The 22,024-nt window shown below is 38.3% G+C and overlaps 2 protein-coding genes across 5 annotated transcripts; both read left to right on the top strand.

Moving 5' to 3' along the window:
* Positions 1–5,850: 5,850 nt before the first annotated feature.
* Positions 5,851–14,313, top strand: yif1a (Yip1 interacting factor homolog A). Of its 2 annotated transcripts, none has more exons than XM_080900692.1 (9): positions 5,851–6,055; positions 6,431–6,482; positions 8,633–8,877; positions 9,848–9,952; positions 11,748–11,826; positions 11,926–11,983; positions 12,072–12,227; positions 12,377–12,470; positions 13,646–14,313. In XM_080900692.1, the coding sequence occupies exons 2-9, from the start codon at positions 6,452–6,454 to the stop codon at positions 13,802–13,804; spliced, it is 927 nt and encodes a 308-aa protein (XP_080756818.1). In that variant the 5' UTR covers positions 5,851–6,055; positions 6,431–6,451; the 3' UTR covers positions 13,805–14,313. The 2 variants fall into 2 exon arrangements, with proteins under 2 accessions (XP_080756818.1, XP_080756819.1); XM_080900693.1 differs by having other exon boundaries at positions 5,967–6,051.
* Positions 14,314–15,796: 1,483 nt separating this feature from the next.
* On the top strand, positions 15,797–21,192 carry LOC308408637 (uncharacterized protein). 3 transcript variants are annotated; one of them, XM_080901000.1, is made up of 5 exons: positions 15,797–15,956; positions 16,622–17,244; positions 17,411–17,532; positions 18,560–18,615; positions 18,971–21,191. In XM_080901000.1, the coding sequence occupies exons 2-5, from the start codon at positions 16,657–16,659 to the stop codon at positions 19,300–19,302; spliced, it is 1,098 nt and encodes a 365-aa protein (XP_080757126.1). In that variant the 5' UTR covers positions 15,797–15,956; positions 16,622–16,656; the 3' UTR covers positions 19,303–21,191. The 3 variants fall into 3 exon arrangements, with proteins under 3 accessions (XP_080757126.1, XP_080757124.1, XP_080757125.1); XM_080900998.1 differs by having other exon boundaries at positions 18,560–18,639; XM_080900999.1 differs by lacking the exon at positions 15,797–15,956 and adding an exon at positions 16,026–16,525 and having other exon boundaries at positions 18,560–18,639; positions 18,971–21,192.
* Positions 21,193–22,024: the final 832 nt, after the last annotated feature.

The following is a 22,024-nucleotide window of genomic DNA, read 5'->3' as shown; positions in this document are numbered from 1 at the left end:
ATAGGTGGATTAAATCAGTCCAGCCTGCTGCTACTGATACTGGTGTAATGATGTGGGTGATATTTTCTAACTGAACATCATATAAACACCACAGTATAGTAGTGAGTGTTGTTGCTGACCAAGTCCATCCCATCCCTGACCAGCGTACTCATCTTCTGATGGCTTCTTCAAGCAGAATAATGCACCTCGTCACAAAGCTCAAATCACCACAAACTATTCTTCTGAACATGAGTTCACTGTATTCAAATGGTTTCCCCAGTCAGCAGATCTGAATCTAATAGAGCACCTTTGGGATGTGGTGGAACAGGAGATTAATAAAACTGTTTTATCATTAAACTCAATGTAAATTAATACTTGCACTTTATTTTTTCTGTAATGATCTCTCAGATTCCTTTTGTTTAAGATAATTTAACTTGATTTTACACTTTTTTGGTTGATGTTTTTTTTTGTTTTTATATGTTATGTACTATTCTATTTCCACTTGTATAAACGGAGTTCTTACACCTCATGGGGATTCAAACAGCACATTTTTCAACTGAAATCCTTCAATATCCTTGAAGATAGATTAGACAAGTTTCTAGAAGTTATTTGAACATAATTTAAGCATATTCAGTAACAGTTTAAGGATGCTACCTAAAAAATAACCCTAACAACAACAAAACAAAAACTCTATGACAGAAACCTTTACACAACAGGGGTAAACCCTACTGCTGTCATCTTAATAACACACAACTGTAAGCTATAAATTTTCTGATAAGTGAAACACATTTTTATATCTTATATATAAATATATTTGAAATGTGTCATGTATCCTATGGGGTTAGTTGGCGGCACTTTTTTGGCTGCCACTCTCACTTTTCTAACCACATCAGTGTGCATGCATGCTTGTGGATATGAGTCAGTCAAACGGCAAAAAACTGCTTGCTTACTTACTTCACCACACATTTGAACTTCTGTTTTTTTACTTAAAAGGATAATATAGTAGGAAACAGCTTAACAGACTGGCATAGAGGGTCTGGACAGTCTCCTAGATGCCTTAGAGGAGGTGGGTAAGAGGAGGACGTTAGCCAAGTTACCCTCCCCCTGCATCGCATGGCACTGTGGATGCCCTGAGCAGCTCCTTTAGCAGCAGACTGTTACAGCCCCCATTTTATGCACAAATTTGAAAAAAAATAATTCACTTTCAATTAATTTACTTTTTCTTCCTGGCCCTTGTACTGCTGTCACAAATGAACTTCTCCAGTGTGCGATCAAATAAAGTCTATGTCTATCTCTAGCTAGTAAAGATTTTAAAAAGAAATACATGGTGTAGAGCTGGTAAACGTAGCATGTCCCAGCAGCTGCTGACCTTGCAGTCCCTGGGGACAGAGTTCCCGGCTGCTGACTGTTGCATCAGTTTCTCATATTACCAGTGCTTGCTCCAGGATCAGTATTTTTCGAGGTTAATTACAAAGACAGATAGCTGTCTACTTGAAAAGGTGTGTTTTGGGGAGAAAAAAGAAAAAGTATGCGTGTGTTTCTGTGGCCAAGAGAAAAGAGTGAGAGAAAGACACTGAACATTGAAGTTTGGATTCAAATTTCATTTTACCAACAGTCTGTGAACAAAAGCTGAAACAGCCAGACATTTTACAGATTCAATACCTGTTGCTCAATGACACATTTCAATGAGCGTAATGTTTCAGATTTTTGAAACTACACCCTGTAATAAAAAAGACAGAAATCATTGTTTATGGTGTTATATGGGACAGTAGGATAAAGGTGAGCATCACATGACTAAAGCTTCAGGAATGCAGTGATGACACACCTGCAGTAACTCTGCTGGGACATGCCACAACTTGTCTGAACTTCTTTTTTCTGGCTGATTACACCTTCATTCATCAGCTGGAAGTTGTTTGTTTTGTTTGTTTGTTTTTTGTTATTTTATCAAGACAAGTCTGGTTTATTTATGAAATAGATAAACATCAGTGTAAAGAATGGAAGTAGTGCTTTGATGTAACATTTTTTATTCTTAGTGTGAGTGAAACCTGTTGGTTTCAGTTTTACTCAACTTTTCCCCTCTAAAAGTTAGGGGCAAGAGGGGAGAGGGGGGAAGTGTAGATTCCATTTCAATTTACTCATCCTGAAAAAAAACAATATCCACACCCACCCACCCACACACACATCCCACACACACATCCCACATACGTGCTTCACAAAGTATAACGCTACTGTCATGCAACTTCAATTTATTTGATTTAAAAGATGTTGCATTTCACACCCATTTAATTTATGATCACGCAGTATGAAGCAGATTATCTTACAGTAATCGTGCCATGCGTGTGCCAGGACAGTATTGACAGTGCCAGCCACTGTCTCAGGTCTCAAATAAAGATGTGAGTGGATATAAATATAACACTAATGCAAATTTCTTGCTGTGAAAATAGTTAGGAATATTCTTTTTTTCTGTGTTGTAAGCCTGAAATTTTAAATAGAAAATCAAAAGATTAATATTTAAAGTACAAAGTAAGTGGTAAGAAAGCTGATAAGCGGTATGAAATGGATGGCTATGTAGCAAATATAATTAACTATTAAAAGATTAAGGACTACTGGCAAAAAAAAAAATCTGTTAGTGAAAATAAAAGTATGTTGGTGCAGCTGATCCAAGTGGAAAAATATCTAACTCCTTAACCCGGTTATGCTGCCCTGGAACAGAAGGAGGGCTTTTGTACTTTTGTTTTTATGTCCTTAGGAATGGATTACATGACAGAAGAGTTCCTGTCATGTAACTGAGATTAGATGAAGACATTTCATTCTGTTCATTTTCCATTTTCTATGACTCAACAGTTTATTAGAAAGTCATGATACACTTAAACCTTTTTGCACAAAAAGTAAGACAAACAATTTGGAGTTTATTTGGGGGTTTTTTTAAGCCAATTAGGAGATCAAACCCATTTAGGATCAAATTAGGCTACATGCTGCCCAGGAACTAAGTAGTTTGATGCGCCTAGTTTTGGGTGAAGAGTATCAAACCTCTGGCCTGCCAAGGGATCTAAAGTAGGCCACTTAGTGTTTTTAGAAAATGAGAAAACTGCAGATGAGGAAGGCTTAAAATTTGGGACTTTACATTGTATTTTGTCCTTAAGCAAATGGTTCAAATAATTCATGTTCAAACCTCTCGATGATGAATGATTTGGAGTTATTTTTGAAAAAGAAAAGAGGTTATTAAGTGATAGTTTTAGTGATGCAGCCCACTTAGGATCAAAGTGGGTTGTAAAAAAGGAGCAAGGCTAACAGAAAAAGTAACGCACATATTTTGTTAGCAGCAGCTGTTAGACTAAAAGTTAAAAACAAATAACTTTGAAGAATCTAAAATACAATGAATCACAGTTTTCTTAATATCAGCCCAAGTGCAATTTGAAAAACCCCAACAAATGTTTGGCTTGCATTTAATGAGATCATCTTAATAAGTGAGTAACTAATGAAGCAATGACTCAGTTTATAGCAGTGATGCTATTGAAACTGCTCCAAAAATTCCCAACAACCAAACAACCACATCTGACACATCAGAAATGAAGTATAACAAATACCTGTACATACATTTTAGTCATAGTAGTCAGTGGCTTCTTCAGTGAATATACCAGGCTTGGTAACATTCTGAATTGAAATAATTGTTAATAACAAATATGTCTTGGAAAGGCGGCTCTGGGGTACATTAAACACATTATATAGGCTAGTGTTTATTTATTTATTTAAAAAATATTTCAGGCTATTTGCATTTAATATCTCCATGAATTGGGATTTGATAGTTTTACCTATTTTGCATATCTCTTACTGAAGCGTAGATGAAACAAATACAACCAACATTTTCTAAACACATAAAAATACCTGGCCTAATAAACCCTGATGAATTAGGTTAACCCTTTACTTGGTTTATTTATGCTGAATTGTGTTTATTACACTATTTCAACAGATAGCAGGACAAAAGTGAATACATCTTCAAATGAATACAAATGTGTAGGTGGCTGGCAATCCATTAAGTCATTAGTATCACATATTTTGATGGAAAAATTTTATTTGGCTTTCAGAGGAAAAGTGATGAGATTAAATGCAAATAGAAAGTGGGTGATACAGTTTCTCCCTTAGTTACCCAGTCTCTTTCGTTCATCCTGTACCAGCATGTGTAGTTTTGAGTGTGGTTTTCTTTGCATTTCCATTTAATCATGCAAAGGTCTTAAGTCACCCCTTATTTTATCATATTTTGTTAGGAAAGTATAAAATAGGTGCAGCGATTTATTTTCAACACCAAAAACATAGATGGAATTACAGAATAAAAGGCAAAAATAGAGTTTGTACAAATCTAATGAGCTTGAAAGTCAATATTTTGTATGACAACCTATATTCTTCAACGCAGCTTCTTGAAGGAAATTCAAAGCTCTACTTTAGATATCGGTTGACTTTTGTTCTTTTCTCTATCAAGATGATCCCAAACGGCTTCAATAATGCTGAGTTCTGATTTGGATCCAGAACTCCATAGGAAATGCTCGTACCAATTTTCAGTCCAGTTCTTGTATAATTAGGCATATTTCAGCTTTTTCTCTCTGTTTCATTTCCTCCTAACAGCCACCCTTTGACTGAGACCATTTGCTTTGGTGATGACTCAACTGAAAATGTATCTCTCAGGTCCTGTATCAGGTCTTCGCTGGATTTTATTTTCTATTTCTCAAAGACATTACTTTTGGATACTGTTCATCTACTCTAGATATTTATTTATTTATTTATTTTGCTTCTTCTTTTGTCCTCCACTCCAGTTTCCTCAGATTATTTTAAGGACGGCACTGCACACCATGCAGAGATATGACACATTTTCAGCTAATAGTTTTTTGGGAATCACTTTGCTGGTGCAAAAAATTGTTTTACGCCTGCCAAACTGTGATATATTTGGAATATATTTTCATAGATTTAGTTCAGCGGTTCTGGACTCAAGATCAGAGTTGGGCAGTAACACGTAATCCAATTACTTTTTTCACGTAACGAGTAATGTAAGGGATTACTATTGCAAAAAAAGTCATTAGATTACTGTTACTTTCCCGTAACCACGCTGCGTTACTGCCTTACTAAACCGTCGCGATGAGAGGGCCTCGTGACAATGATGTAAGCGCGTGCAACGTCAGTGGTAGCAACAGACGTGTGTAGATAAACAATAGATGATATGGAGTGCGGGAGAGAGTACGACCATGCAGCGGTTAAAGTGTGGACATACTTACATTACTTTGAGTTTGATTCCATAAAAAGTTAAAGGGGTCAAAATAGATTTAAGAGCGACAGGACTTAGTGCCGCTGCATCTATGATTGTATTTATTTATTTTGCTGTGTTTTGCTTGCATCTATTTGAAAGAGCGAGTGTAAACACAAAACATGCAGAAAATAGGTTTAAATGTTAAAAAAATTTTTCAAGACAAAGACAGTTGCATATAATTTATTTTTTGCTTAATGTGTTCAAAATTAAAAGGTTAAAACTAATAAAACAAAAAGAGGCTTTCCATTTGATTCAATTTTATATGATGGATTATGCATAAAAATAGAATTGGGCTGAAAGGTCTACTGCTTTATTACGTATTCAGCTTGTGTATCATGTTTTTAAAAAGTAACTAAGAAACTAATTACCTTTGAAAATTAGTAATCAGTAACGGGATTACTTTTTGGAGAAGCAATCGGTAATTAGTAACTATTTACTTTTTTCAAGTAACTTGAACAACACTGTGTGTGTGTGTGTGTAAGGACGGATGGCTCAAGACTTTTGCACAGTATTGTACTTTTTACTCCACTGCACGTTCCGTTTGCTAGCTATTTTGCATTATTCCGATTTTTAAGTTGTTGCTTCCTGAAAGTAACTCAACATAAGGAAAAGAAACACTCAACTACTCCTATTATGAACTGTGTGCTGTGTTGTGTACTCTGCCTTGTACTTACACCGTTTCTGCCACGCAGGCACACTGAGGTCCACCAACCGCAGTGGATGGGTGGGATCTACAGTCTCTGATAGCCACGTAGCTAGCTACCAACGTTAGCTGTGTAGGTAAGTGCTCTTATCCTCACAATTTTCTTTAAAAATTGAAACAATATATTTTTCCCCAGACCAGACAGACTATTTGGACATGTTTAACGCTACTGCTAGAGCTTCTTATATCGGCTCCCTTGTTCTGCCTAGTTTGAGCTAAAAAGAGGATGATGTTAACTTAGCTAGTTTGGCTAGGTAGCAGCTGGTTAACATTAAGTGGAAGCAACAGTAAGTATGTGTTAGCAGCGTACCTAGCAGGTGTTAGAGAAACGCTAGTCCCTTGTAACATTTAGGGTGTTAACCCAATGTCAGCATTAACGTTAGCGTAATGCACAGAGATTTAATGCTAAGTAAGTAGAACTGTTGCTAACGTGTCATTGTCTTTATTTCAAGCTAACGTCAGCGAGTGTTACAATGGACTTGCCACATCATGGGTACCGAGAAAGTAAGTGAATCACCATGTATTGTTGTATTTGCAAAATTTTCTCAAATATCCTCACTTCCTGTTTTTTTTCTGGTCACACAGGGTTCACCAAACTCAGCTGGTTGCTGTCACGTAATCAAACATGCCAGTTTATTTGGTACACTTACGTGTCTTGATGTAGGTTATAACTGTTATATGATCGCATAGTGCTACATACGATTACCGTATACACTCACCAGCCACTGTTTTTTTAGGTCTGCTTTGCTAGTGCAGTTTGCTGGCTGAACTGGCTCAATTCTGCGTGGCACAGATTAAACAAGGTGCTGGAAATGGTCCTCACAGAGTTTTCTCCATGTTGATATGATATCACCACACAGTTAGTGCAGATTTGTTGAGTGCACGTCCAGGACACTCTGTTTGTAAAAAGATGGCTATGGTCAGGAACAATGCTTACTTTAAACAATGTTGAGTTGGCACCAAGGAGCCCAAAGTGTACTCAGAAAATATCATCACCACCAGCATGAACCATTAATACAATATAGGATGGAGCCATGGTTCATTTTATTTACACTATATTCAGATACTACCATGAGAATAGCACATCTTATTGTGCACCTATAGATGGAGGGTTGTTTATCTTGGTAAGTGGTGTTTTGAGTTACTGTTGCCTTCCTTTCAGCATGAAGCCATTCGGCCAGTCATGTCTGACATCAACAAAGCAATTTCACCCAGACAATTGCTGCTAACTGGATATTTACCCTTTTTTCAGACCATTCTTTGTCAACCCTAGACATAAGCAGCTTCTGAAATAGCCAGATGAGCCCAACTGACACAAACAGCCATGACATGGTCAAAGTCACTTAAATCCCCCTTCTTCCTCATTCTTCTGCTAATTTGAACTTTAACAGGTTTTCTTGACCATGTGTACCTGCCTAAATGTTCTTAGTTTCTGCTACTTGATAAACTGATTAAATATTTCAGTTAACGAGCAGTTGAACAGATGTACCTAACAAAATGGCTGGTATAATTGCTTTGACGTAAGAGTATCATGCAAGGCAAATTAAACCCAAAACAGGAAATTGCTGTAGGTGGGATTTTCTATTGAAAAATGATGAGGAACACTGGTGGGACTTGAAGCAATCCTGCTGTATCTCAGGAGATTTGCATCAACAAATCATTATTACTGGAGCTGCAGAAAAAGTAATGAAGGACATTTATGTTTATTAGTGTACGTCAAATGTCGGGTAAAGCAAAAAGGATCAATTTGTTGTGTGGGCATAACCACACAAAACCAACTCAAGACATTGAAAATTACTGAAAGACTTACCTGTCTCTACCTGTCAGGCTTCAGGCATGTCAATGGGCCTCAGCCTAAGTGCGTCATTTGTTGTGGGAAGTTAATTACTACTTAGAAAAACACTTCCTTCTGAAAAAGAGCAGAGGATCTTAACAATATACAGAAAGGACATTTTTTGTATTGTGTGAAAATGTCTAATGAGGTTGTGGATCTAGGTTGGATACTAGTGGAGTTTAACACAAAGCAAAAAATAAAAAAACAACTAAAGGTGTCATGCCCAGAAGTGCTTTTGGCTTGTTCTTTAATGTTGCTTAGGGAAAAGATGTTCCCAATTCCTCTTGTGTACTTTACTACTAACTAGCTGTAAATATTGGAGGACTTTGAGGGTCACTGGGAAATTAATATTAATATTTTAAACAGGCACTTGTATTTTTTTTTTATAGATTTTCGCTTATTAAGCTCCTTGTTATATTTAGATACTCTTTTACTGTATTTCATTTCCATTCTTTCTATTAAATTTGACTCTAATTTTTATCTTATTGGGCTGTTTTTTGCCACTTTTTATTTTATTAAGCCCTTCTTATTTTAAGCTATTTTCTTATAGGTTGTGTTTTAATGTTTTGGCTGTTGTAAAACAATCCTCTTTTTTTAAATGAGGAAAGGATATCTTTTCTTATTATTTAATCACGTGTTATCTTGCCCTCCACTAAAATGCCTCTCTTGCTTTGAGAAGTACTAAATTGTGATCTCATTAACATATTATAGTGGATTTCACTGTCAGTGGTTAATAAGTGGCATGCCTGAATGTTTCAGTCAGTTAAATATTAATGTTGTCATACTCTCCGTTTACCCTCCTGTGTCCATTTTTCCACAGCTAAGCCGAGAGCTCGTGCAGCCCCCACCGCAGGTGACTCCGTCCTGTTTGAAGACACTAGCTCAGCAGCTCCTGCAATGAACAGTCAGGGGTATTACACTTCTGGGTACAATATGGGAGGACCCTCAAATGACATGCAAGGAGGTGGTGGGATGAACAACCTCTTTGCTGACCCTATGGCCAATGCTGCGATGATGTACGGCTCCTCCTTAGCCAACCAGGGGAAGGATATGGTAAACAAAGAGGTGAGTCTCCTATTTGGGGCCGTTTGAGACTTGATACGTAGCACCAAATGTGACTGAATGGAAGATAGGGTGCTAACCAAGGGACTCGTAATTAAGATCAAGATCTGGACTGGTAAATGGTCCAGCTTTAAAGCTGCCACACATTTTTCTCTGTAGTTTTTATTTTTTTGCTATTTATTAATTTGATCTTCTGTCTTTTGTACCTCTGCTGAGTTATTTGTTTTGCCATATTTTATTTAATTTTATTCAATTACTGTACTTTATTTAAGCTCTTCTGGTATAGGTTGTGTTCAGTGTTTTGGCATCTATAACACAGTAACCTCCCAACGTCTGGGATCTTTTAGGATATTGGTTCTAAGTAGGACTAGAGTATCTTAAATACAGCACTTTTGTTTTCAGCAGGGACAGAACTAATGCACTCTCCTGTGTAGATGGTTATTTTTGTTCTGTTTTGTTTATTTGTTCCCTAAAGTGTCCCTGCTGTTGTTCATAAGTTCATAATGTATTTCCCACCAACCCACACGAGCACAGAGATGAGTTATTTTTGTTGACACAGGGGTAATGTGTCCTGCTTTCCAGCTACTCTCCTGTACTCTGAAACATTCTGGTGTTAGTCATATCCAAAGCCATTTCACGGTTGAAACTGTAATGTGTTGGGGTTGCCATTTTAAATGACATGTTTTCCATCAACTACACTATTTTCTGCTCTGCTTTTTAATATTAAATAAGAGTTGATGATTGTCTTAACAATTTGGGGGGAAAGAGCAATTTAAAAACATGCAGCATATCAATAATGAAGATGTTGTTTTACTGGTTTGGCAGCTTTAATGCACAACATGCCAGAATGATGCATAATGCTGAGAAAAGGAACAACCTCTTGTAAAAATGATTATGACTCCACTGTATTTATTAGTTTTGGCAGCCTTTCATGTCTGTTTTTGTTAATATTTGCATTTCCTCTGGCTTTCAGATCAGCAGATTCATGTCTGTGAACAAGCTGAAATACTTCTTTGCTGTCGACACCAGATATGTACTGAAGAAACTTATGATCCTCATGTTCCCTTATACACATCAGGTAAGCTCTGAGCCTTCTCAGAGTCAACATAAGGGAGACTACATGACATTTATCAAACTTAAGACTGCATGATAATTTTCTCTGATATGTTTTGAAACACACATCAGACACTTTATCACTTCTGCAGCTTCATTTTTGAACATTATTATGCTCTGACTACTTGTTTGGGTATAAAGACACACTGAGCTCATTCAGTTCCTGCACAGTGTAACTTACTCAGATTGTAAATGTGACACCACTCCAAACAATATGTGCCTTGATAATATGCAGCCTATGCAGGATGCAGATGTTCCTTAAAAGACCAGGATCACATTGTATTTACAGTTAACTGCTATGTAGTGATTATAAGCTGCTCAAAATCAACAATAGGGACAAAATGGGACACCACTGCTTTGAGTCTCACAAACATCCAACACCCGAGACACAAGAACTGTAGCTCATTTTCAGGTTATTCCATATAGAGTACCCTCTAAAAACATATGTACACAGACTGGCAATTCCATTTGTTTGTGTTCACAGACACACATCTGTTTGTTTTTCACAATGGTCAACATGAATTGAAATTGCTATATTTTGGTAAGAAGCTTGTGTCTTCAATACGTATATCAGCTTTTATGTGTCACCCTGACAACCACAAAAAGTTTTAAAAGATATGGCAACCACTGTATTTGAACCCAGAGCTTTTTATGAACCTAACCAAGTTGTTGTCCATGAACAAACCTAATTGAATCGTTTATAATCCTAAACATAAATCGTCATTTTGAATTAAGAATGTGCTAAAAATAATCCTAAGGAAACATAAAATGCCATCATGTCTATTGCTGGAAATGAACTTTTTGTTTAGAGAGGCAAAATGATGCACTCCATCAGTCCATCCAATGCAAATATGGGCAGGAGTCAGTACATGTCAAATCAAATCAAATCAAATCACTTTTTATTGTCACATCACATGTGCAGGCACACTGGCACAGCACATGCGAGTGAAATTCTTGTGTGCGAGCCCCACAAGCAACAGAGATGTGCAAACACAACAACACAAACGAGCAAAATACAAGAATGGCCAACCTGAAACTAATAAATATATGTACAATATATAATAGTGTATGCATTTCTGGATGTGTATACTAAATATTTTCCTACGTGTGTGTGTGTGTGTGTGTGTATACACATTTTTACAAATTAAATAGTAAAAAAATAAAATAATAATAATAATAATAATAATAAAATATATAAAATATACAGAGTTGAATATGTGCAAAACAAGTGGCATTTATATACAGTGTGGAGTGCATAATGTTGAAACTGGACAGATGAAAAAGGTATTTAAGAGCACAAATGCAAGGGTGGGAAAACGCTATTCATGTGCATAAATCAGTAGATTAGAAGTCTTTACTATGATAAAGAATAGAAGTCTCTTGCACAGTTAGAACCTTTTGGGGAGGTGTTTCACTGCAACAACACAAAGGTGTCTCAATTTGGCTGTTATAAACCAAAAGATTTGGCTTTTGAGGTTAAGGCATTCCCATAAAAATTTCCATTCAGGAGTCTTTGAGTGTATTGTCTCTACTTTTTAATGTCTGTGGTTAACAGTGGATTAAAGTTCACTTTGGACATCATCCTGCTGCTGCAAATGCTGAGCTAAAACTGGCCTACTACTGCTCGATTGTCAATTTTAAAAAGCTGCAGTGCTCTGCTTTCCTTGTAATTAAAACAAGCTGACTTGGACCTAAATTTTTTTTCTTCTCTGGGGGTGATTCATGTCGTATTTGTGTTTTGTATTTGTGTTTCTTGGCAGGATTGGGAAGTTCGTTATCATCGCGACACTCCACTGACTCCAAGACAGGATGTGAATGCATCAGACCTTTACATACCAAGTCAGTTTCATGTACACACAAAATCATTCCAGGCATAATGTTTTGGGATGTTTGTGTAACATATTAAGTGTTTGTTTTTTTGTTATTCAAATCTTTTAGCGATGGCTTTTATCACCTACATTTTACTTGCTGGAATGGCTCTTGGCATTCAAAAAAGGTGACTAATCTTTCTTCCACTCATTTGTTTTATGACTCACAGAGAATCGGTGTATGTGAGATAAGCCAAATGTTGACTTTGTGTGCAGGTTCAGTCCAGAGGTCCTCGGCCTGTGTGCCAGCACTGCCCTCGTGTGGGTCATCATCGAGGTCTTGGTGATGTTGCTGAGTTTATATCTGCTGACAGTACACACCGACCTCTCCACCTTTGATCTCATCGCCTACAGTGGATACAAATATGTTGGGTAAATAAATCACAGATGCACATATATTTGCAAAATGATTCTTTATTATTTAGAAATTATTTGCGAAAGCTTCTTCCAGTCATGTATTGTTTTTAAATAAATCATGCTGAATTTACTGAGGGAATGTGTCTGTTTATGTCTTCGTCCAGGATGATCTTCACAGTGTTGTGTGGCTTGCTGTTTGGCAGTGATGGCTATTTTGTGGCGCTTGCCTGGTCCTCCTTTGCGCTCATGTTCTTCATTGTGAGTATTTTCAGTCTGTATTGACGGCATTCTTCAAATCTAAAGTTTATAAGTTTGATGCACTGGAGTATTTACATTTCGTCAGTCTAAATGAGTTGTGTTTAATTGATTTCCTGGCCCAGACTGTAAAGTGAGTCACACTGCTACATCTATTGTCTGATAATCTTTTTTTTTTTTTAAAGAAAAAAAATGCCCTTATTTTATTTCTTGTTCCTTTTTCCTGTGTTATTTAATTGTCTCTTACTTCACCGATACTTAGGCACAAAAGACAGTACAAAGTTCAAATTTTGTGCGCTCCCCTGCCGTTTTCTCTTTTTGCAAAGCCGTGCAGTGGGCTGAATAAAATTCCAGGCGGACTGCCTAACAAGCAGAAGAGCCCCGGTTCAATCCCAGGAGGAGACAAAAATCCCAGTGGGTTGCATCAGGAAGGGCATCCGGCATAAAAACTGCCAAATTAAACATGCAGTGCTTACCCGCTATGGTGACCGCTGTGAATAAGAAACCAGCTATGTAGAAGGAGTAGCTTCTTTTTCTCACACTTTTAAAAAGAGAATGATAAATGGTAACGAATCATGCCCCTTTTAAAAAATATTTTCAAAGTTATGTTTTTATCATTTAACTCACTAAAACTACAATTAATGGAAAAAAAGAAACAATACCCAAAAAAGGCAAGAAAAAGCAGATTAGTAACCAACATTTACATTCATGCAGAATGCGTACACATCCATACATTTTTCAGATATTTGTTGTTTTTCCAGTTTATCATGTGATGGGGTGTTTACTTTAGTGGCACACTGATTTTAAAGCTCTGGGTCTGTATTGATATTTGAATTAATAATAGCTGGTGCCAGTTTAGCCTTATTGAGTTGAGCAGGTGACTGCTGCAAGGCTCAATACAGCAGGCCGCCTTCAAGTCTAATCCGGGACCTTTTGCTGCATGTCATTCCCTACTCATGTCAAAAGTTGAATGAGTAATAGTAGTAGCAAAGACTTAAAGTATGGGAACAGCTGATGCAGAGAATTAGTCAGCAGAAACTCATTAAAGATACTATCAGTTTGCATAAAGGTTAAAGCTGCTATCACACATTGGTAAGTATTGTCTTTGACGTGCTGTTAGACACAGACTGAATCTGCTTTCAATCTATGTACTTCTAAAGATTTTCCTTCTTCCACAGGTTCGCTCTCTGAAAATGAAGATCCTCCCCTCGCTGTCCTCGGACTCTATGGGAATGGGATCGAATGCCAAACCTCAGCTCCGTCTTTATATCACTGTTGCATCTGCGCTCTTTCAACCAATCATTATTTACTGGTTAACCTCTCACTTGGTCAGGTGACTGTGAGGTGTTCAATAGCCTATAGTCCAGGAGTAGTGGACCCCAAAAAAAATGTGGTTGTGAGTGTTTGTATACCTGCCTTTATACGCTCTTTTGTCATTAAACTCAAAGCATACATAGATGGTGTTGAGTGCAGCGTGCACTGAGCTTGTTGTTGATTTAACAAGAAAGTGTGAAACGGAAATTGTCTCATCCACCGTAACTGTACAGAACTCTGACAGACGCTTATTTTTTGCCACCTAACCTTGAACAAAAGGGCTTTCACTGAGAGATTTGCTTGATCAGAACCGATATGGTTCAGATCTACTTTTGTATGAAGGCTCGCAACATGCTTTTCAGTATTGACGTTGCACACATGATTCCAGTAACATATTTTGTTTCAACGGTAATGCTGCTGCATTATCTCCCTTTCTTCTGAATCCTCTATTTTATTTATCTACATTTGACAAAGCACGACAATGTTTGGATTTTTCTAGAAAAAATAAATATATTTAGCTTTGTGTACTGAATTCAGACTGCTTCTTTTTGCTTTTTGCTTCAGGTCTTAACAGTATAAATGGCAATGTAAGGTGTAATAGCCTACATTTAGAATTCATTAATTTTACTAGAGGTTAAATTAACCTTCATTAACTCAATTATGCACTTGACTATAATGGTGTTACTTGAATTGTACTCAAGTATTTTGTATCAGCTGCGGTGGCGTCCACTCAGTAAAGAAGTGTGCAGCTGAAGGAAATTGCCTTCTCTTTCCATTTAGTGCTAATTGAACCGTACAGCAGTTAGTTTTACCTTAAACCGGGTGTTTGGTTGACATTTGCAGATTCAAAACATCCAAACCTGCATTTGGAAAATTGCTGCTAAGACATTAATGCATAAATGAATAATTACACAAGATTTAGCATGTTATATAACAGTAAACCTAACTAATGTTGTTTGAACCACAAATTCCTGAGATATCCTCAGTATGTTAAAATTCCAGAGCACTGTTATTCTGCCCGTGCAGAACATGGAGACAAGTAGTGTAATATAATGTAATTGTTGGCATTAGATTCAGATTTATTTGTCCTTTTGGAAATTCCATTTGTGCCTTTTATCAAATGTAATCACAACAGTAGAGACCTCACAGTTACCAACAATAAAGACATAAATGGCAAGAAAGTTCTGCTGTAACATCACCAAAAAGCAAACGACGATGTGTAAGTGACACCCATATCACACTACATCATATACTCTCACCTGGATTTGTTTTACAGTTATACTACAAGTCCCCTGGCCACAAGATGTTGGCAGAGGTTGGACCGTGTACTTCCATGCTAATGGTAGTAAAGTGAATCCACCATGAACAGGCTGTGATGGATCTCTGAGGATGTCTCATCTGTTTTTCAGTACTCATGACTCCCAAAGTTGCTAACATCCAATCTTACAGCCCGTGTTTACAATCTTATTGAGTTTGTAATTATTAACTATGAAAAATGAAAAATACCAGTCAATAAAACATAAAGCTAGAATGATTTCTAAAATGAATAATAAAAAAGAACCAGTGTACCCCGCCTCTCACCCTAAGACAGCTGGGATGGGCTCTAGCGCCCCCTGGGACCCTGATAAGCGGAAGCGAATGGATGGATGGATTTCCTGTTTAATGTGTTATATATTGGTGTAGTATGGTAGGCTATAAGGGATGGTTTTGTCAGTAAGAGACCTGTAAAACAACCACTTTTCAGACTCTTGGCTCCTGATGTTCAGACTCTTATTATATGACTCATCTGTAGCCGCAAAATACAGTCAGGAGTTTAAAATGTATGTCCTTCTGCTCTGTAATTTTCACGTGTTTCAAAGCCATCCTGTGGGCCGGACTGAACACTTTGGCGAGCCGTTTCTAGCCCCAGGACCGTATGTTTAATATCCCTTGTCTGCCGCCTGTGGCTGGTGTCAAGCAGACCAAATGTTGTGGGAACGCGCCCGGATACGCGCACCCTGCACAGCGTCCTTATGGTGTCCATGGAAACCACGAACCGCCACAGAGAGCGGAGTGAAAGGTGTCCGAATGAAAGTCTACTTCTGAACATCAGGATTTCACCTTTAACTTTTTTTTTAACGACATCGACATTTAAGAGGAGGCAATTCCCACCATAGTCCCTGCTTTGGTGATTTGGTGAGTAACCAGTTTATATTATACGTTTGAAAGACTAGCTAACAGCGCCGAGCGGGTCACCTGTGAGGGGGGAAAGGCGGCTTTCTACAATAGCTAAATGAAACTTTATATTGTTCCGCCATTTCCCCGCTGAACTGCTTTGTAGAACCATGTGGCTTCACACAGAAACCTCCGGAGCCTTATAAGAGTAGATTAGACATGCTATACGTGTATTATTGGCCTTCGTTTTGTTTTGTTTTTTTAAATGTTTAATAATCCTGGTCATGGTCAGTAGATTACGATGAGCAGTAACTTTCTCTGGGACCTGCACTTGTTCTCTGACTTCGTTTGCCTTTATTAAACTGGAGCAGTAGGAGTGGACTTTGGACGTTTAGTGGATGCTCATCAGAGGGGAACGGGTGGCAAACATTTACCTGCTATGGAGCTCTTATTTTCCAGCATTTTCAATATTTTTGTTTGTGTGTGTGGTGATCTAGTATGTTTGGCTTTTATTTTCATCTATGAAGAGGTAGCAGTTAAAGTCAGGTATATTATACCTGAAAAGAATAAACAACAACTCATAAATACAGGTACAGTCCTTGCTGTTCCTGCCTGTCCTGGAAGCAATTTGTATCTTGATGACTTCATCTCTCCTCTCTCTGATTCATTTCAACCTCATCTTTCAGCTGCATGACCCTGGAAGCTTCGCCCTGAGAGTGAGATGGAAAACAGCTCTCATACACTGCCACTCTCGTGCCCCTCTCCCGCCACTATCAGAGGGCCTCTGCCGTTGTCCTCCTCACCCCAGCATACCTCCTCAAATGGTCGCATTTCACTGCCACTTTCGCCTATCTCTTTCCCGCCATCCCCAGCCTCATTTTCCCCAGCAACAGCAGAGTCTGTTCACTCCTGCTCCCCTCTTTCACACTTTACAGTGTCTCATTGCCTCGAAGGACAAAGCCTAGCTGACCAAGATGACCTCACCTGTCTCAACTGGCTTCATCAAAGAGGGGATCTGCTGCCACTGCAGCCCCTCACCAAAATGACACTGCTGCCTCAGCAGGAGCCCTCCGTGGCTTCCCAGCTTCTTCCCGCTGCTTCGTCCAAGCCGCCGTACTCCTTTAGCAGTCTGATTTTCATGGCAATAGAAGATTCGCCACAAAAGAGGCTTCCAGTGAAGGACATCTACGAATGGATTGTGAACAATTTCCCCTACTACAGGACGGCAACGGGTGGCTGGAGGAACTCTGTCAGACACAATCTGTCTCTGAGCAAGAGCTTCAGACGCATTCAGAGGGACAAGAGCCAGGTGAGTGCTTAAATAACAGAGCAGCACCAAACTCATTGATCTAAGTGAACTCTTCATTGAATCCAGATGGTCTGAATTCAAAACATTGGTTACAACTCCCAAAAATGACTCGTGCAGGGTTTTTGAAGACTAACATCTGTTACATGGATTTGTTTCTTTGTTGCAGTCAGTGGGGAAGGGATCACTGTGGTGTGTGTGTCCAGAGTACCGGCCAGCGCTCCTAGAAGTGCTCAGGAAGACCCACAGTTATCACAGCAATAACAGCAACCTGTTACACAAGCCTGCACTGTGAGTATCTGCAATATGGATTTGTAAAAATTAGCTTTAGTGCCCCATACTGAGGAACGGCCAGAAAATCCAAAGTGTTCAACAAGAAATGAGTCACATTTCTTTTCTTTATATTTTACTCTGAAAATGGGGAAATACAGACAGAGATATATTGAAATATGTGCAGACATACATGGAAATATGGGTACTTTTTAAGGCTTGAATGATTCATAGGTCAACGTAAAAATTCTTCTGAAAATGGTCAGGTACAAAACCTGGAGTGTGAGTGACTGAAAAGGCAGCCAGTGTCCAAAGAAAAACTTTGAAAGACGTTCAGAGAGCTGCGAGAACTATTGGACAAGACTAATTTTAAAAATTAAAGTAAATTCGGCTACATGGAAGCAAAATAACAATTTGAGGGTGGCTCAATATTTTTGCATGATACGGTAGTTGATGTGTAAAGGATCTTTAATTTTAAAAAGAAAAATATGCAAACATTTACAGGCATCGACCTCTCTTAAGGATTTGCTGCCTTTCTAATGAGTTTTTAACACGGTGCTGGTGAAACATTAAGGGGCTTCCACACAGGAAGTGACTCGCAGCAATGTGGTTTTCAGAGAAGTCATGACATTCAGTGACTTCGAGTGACAATGGTCCCAGGTTAAACCTTTCTCAACTCCTCTGGTCTCCATGTCATTGCTGATGCAGTCTTTTTGCACCTGTAAATGAATCATTGCACTGGAGTCTCCTCTGACTGGAACTGAAGGTGATGCAAAACGCTGACTTTATTAAACTAAATATTTGGGTATTCCTTCACTATCTTTTGCCTTTTTTTTAAAAATTGGCAAACATATTAACTGATATATTGCAGAAGTAAGATGAAATATCATCTACAGCTGTCGTCGTACATGCTATTTTTCTTTTAACACAGTATATTTCTCTCCTTAACCACCACATCAGTAAAATCTAATATGCGTCTAGTGGAGGAGTGTTTCTAAATAATTTTACATTTTAATGGCTCTCTTGCTGTGATGTGTGTTGTGCGCAGGTTGGAGGGAGAAAGCTACAAGATGCCTGCTGCGTGTGATTCGATGGAAATATCAGGTCAGGACCTACATACTGGACCCGGTATGAAATTGTTTCAGTCGTTTTATCTGCAGAGTAACAGCCCTGTGTGACACTTTTATCACCTGCAGCTTGTCTGTAGCTTTGCAGCTTTCCCAGCATGCATCATTGTTCCTGTGTTTGTGTTCTGTTCTCATGGAAACTGCCTTCCATTACCTTGGCAACCCAGCAATAGCCTGGCTTTTTATGAGTGCCCCCACCCCACCCCTCCGTTTTATTTCCGAGCCTCTTTGCCATACGGGCCCACGTCCTCGCTAAAGAATCCCGCAAGTGGTTGTTCGGCCAAGCTGCAGGACGATGGGTTATTAATGTTAACGTTGTCTTTCTCATGCAGATCCTCTTTCTCACTCCCTCCTCCTGTCTACCGCCGACAGTCCGATTTTAGCCGAAAACCCGCTGTGCCTTCTGACCCCGGATCACGAGGAGCTCGTCACCATGGAGTCTGTGGAATACCAGCAGGAGGAGGTGTGCGAAGACATGGAGAAGGACCCCCTGTCTGACAGCGGCTACATCGAGCTGCACTATTACGAGTCTCAGCAGTACCAGTACCTTGTGCTGCCGGACGACACTGAGCTCGACCTGGAGACTGTGGAGATCCTGCAGCTTGATGCCGAGGCCCAGGAGGCCGCCGGGTCACTGCTGGACCTCGCAGGCGGTGGATATTAGTTCAGATCCTCAAAGAAACCGTCCTGGGATGACAACACTGCCCTATAGCCTGTTTACTGCCCTGTAGTGATATTACAGTATAGATCGAATTAACTGATGGAGTATCGTTCCACATAATTTCAGGCTTCCAGTACACAAGCTGAATATATCACCATAGCATCCCATCCAGCCTGAACAGAGCCTTCAGGGTGTAGAACTGAGACAAAAGTATTAAAAATGAAGTGATTCCACAGTGATTTTTTTAACATGTTAACATCGTTCTCAGGGGTGGAAGGAGTGCTTTGAGCTCAATACAGAGTGCTGCTTCTCGACTGAGAGGTTTCCCAAGTTCAGGTGTGACTAACACGCTGTTGAAATCTTCACGTTTAATGTACAGCGAACAGCACATTGACTCACTTCCACATCGTTACCAGTAAAATATGAGTATGTGTTACCCTCTTTCAGTTGTTCTAAGCAGTGACCATCTTTTCTTTCTAAGAAAGTTTCTGTAGGACATTCAAAGTAAACTGTAGTTGACAGTCTTTGTTGTTTTCAGCAACACTGTTGCTTTGATAGTTGAAGACAATAGATAAAAATAATTTATAATGTAGCTGTGATTTTAGATTGTACTTAAGAAGTACAGGGAAGCACTTCTATTCAATTCAATTCAATTTAATTCAATTTTATTTATATAGCCCCAAATCACAACAAAAGTCGCCTCAAGGCGCTTCATAGATACATTACCTTGGCAACCCGGCAATAGCCTGGCTTTTTATGAGTGCCCCCACCTCACCCCTCCGTTATAATAAGTACTTCGAATTTTATTTCTAATGTTTTTTAATGTCCATTATTTTCAAGATTATCTTTGCTTGAGTTTATTTTATTTGCACAATGTCTTCAATCAGGAAAGGTTTGATTGACTCACTGCCATTTTAACCACTTTACATGTCGGTTACACTGAAATTCTCTTCATAAATTGTATGTATTTACAACATCTTTGGGTTTTATAATCTAATAAATAAAATATGTGATGCCCTTCTTCTGAGCTGTGCATTGGTTGTTATAGTTTTGTTTTTATTTTTATTTTTAATGTTTGTTTTCCGCTTCAGTGAGTTTGCTTGGTTTGGTTTAGTTTGACTTGGTTAAAATAAGTCTTTAGTATTAATGATAATGTCAAAGTTATGATTCAAGAAATTCAGAATAGATTTGTACAGGACAAATAAAACATTTTGTGCAGCCAGTGTATTCACAGTTTTAATATGTGCACCAGTGCCTCTGTGTACCGCACTGGACCCCTACATGTGAGTGGTGGGCATGTAGCTCTGTGGGCTAACGCCTAAACATGAGGCACTTGCCCCAAAACAGCTTAAGAGCTATTCTACAATTATGGGACATTTTCTTTTCCAGCCATGAATTTGAAAATAGTCCATGCACAAAATACTAAACATACATTTGTTGTGTGCACCTGAGACAAAATGCAGACCCAGTTGTTGAAAAAGTGGTTCCAAAATATTATTTCAGCACCTCAAAAAAGGACATTTGTCTTTTGGCCCAACTTCTTGATAACCAAATTACTTTTCATATATAATTGTTTCAATATTTTGTTTACACTTATAATTATTTTGCTGATTTCTTTAAGATCAACATATTTTAAAGATCAGTAATTATGAACTGCAAGTTATGTCCCACCCTGTGACCGGAACTTATGTAGCCTGGAAGGGGAAGAGATAAAACAGTGAGCCGGCATGGCAAAGAGGAAGTGGCATGAACATCATGGGTAGACCAAAGGTCACTTCTCTTTGACATTTTTGCATTTTTCTTGACTTTTCTGATTAGATTGAATGTGTCATTGTAACTAATGCAACCATGTTACCCAATTTACCAGAAGAGGACAAATGAAAGGTTCCTTTATTTTTAAAAACTACGTTTATCCTTGACTTTCAGTCCATTACATGCCATCTGTTTTTTTTTCTGAGAAAACACTAATACTACCACTATTGCCTTTGTAATAGCTTGAATTATTATATAAAAGATTGTATTTGAGCAAAGATTTTAAAATAAATACAGAAATTACTGACGAAAACGTGCGACTCTTGAAAAGTTAGATTTCAAAATTTTCTTAAATTGATATAAATTACGTTTTATCGGAAACTGAATAAGTATTTAGTAATGAAGTATGCTATCATTTATTAAATTGTCTACTTCGGGTATTGGTGAGATGCACCAAGGATCCACGACTGAAACACTTTTGATGCCTGAACTGTACAAATCGAATTTTTTAAAAGTTCAATATTTGTTTTTAACTGAAAATTATAACATAAAGGGTCCAGTAGTCCATATTTTAAAGCCCAAATGGGCTATGGGTTAATAGCTAGAAAAATCCATAAATAGAATAAACAGGAGAATTAAAATAAAAGAGCCCAGTGAATACAAATGTGATTATAAATCAGTAGGCAGCTTAGCAAGTAAAAAACAAAGTAACTACAGGTATGAGGAAGGAACGATTCCCTCTGTATGTCGTTGTGGTTGGTTTTTGTTTCTTTTCTAGTTAGTTTGACTGTTTGTTTAAAAATAATAATCTTGTTAGCTCTAAATGTTAATTTTCTGAGTCTATCGGCTTCAGGTTTGCTTTAAAATGCTGCTGGATAAGTTTCGGTGTCTCTGTGTGATGAGCTTTATCTGGTGGCTTTAGAAACAGTGATCGGCTGCACCGTGAGAGGGCGCAAAAGCCACGGCTTACTTA

This window comes from Rhamphochromis sp. 'chilingali' (genome assembly GCF_963969265.1).
Source record: "Rhamphochromis sp. 'chilingali' genome assembly, chromosome: 13".
Taxonomy (NCBI): Eukaryota; Metazoa; Chordata; class Actinopteri; order Cichliformes; family Cichlidae; genus Rhamphochromis; species Rhamphochromis sp. 'chilingali'.
The sequence above is the reverse complement of the archived record's forward strand: the minus strand, read 5'-3'. Positions and strand labels throughout refer to the sequence as shown.

Bases quoted from the DNA above. Each gene is read 5' to 3' on its own strand.
- yif1a (XM_080900692.1), top strand. From the start codon at position 6,452: ATGGACTTGCCACATCATGGGTACCGAGAAA. The intron at 8,878-9,847 runs GTGAGTCTCCTA...TCTGGCTTTCAG, and splicing joins AGGATATGGTAAACAAAGAG to ATCAGCAGATTCATGTCTGT. The intron at 9,953-11,747 runs GTAAGCTCTGAG...GTTTCTTGGCAG, and splicing joins TGTTCCCTTATACACATCAG to GATTGGGAAGTTCGTTATCA.
- LOC308408637 (XM_080900999.1), top strand. From the start codon at position 16,657: ATGGAAAACAGCTCTCATACACTGCCACTCTCGTGCCCCTCTCCCGCC. The intron at 17,245-17,410 runs GTGAGTGCTTAA...TCTTTGTTGCAG, and splicing joins TTCAGAGGGACAAGAGCCAG to TCAGTGGGGAAGGGATCACT. The intron at 18,640-18,970 runs GTATGAAATTGT...TTTCTCATGCAG, and splicing joins GGACCTACATACTGGACCCG to ATCCTCTTTCTCACTCCCTC.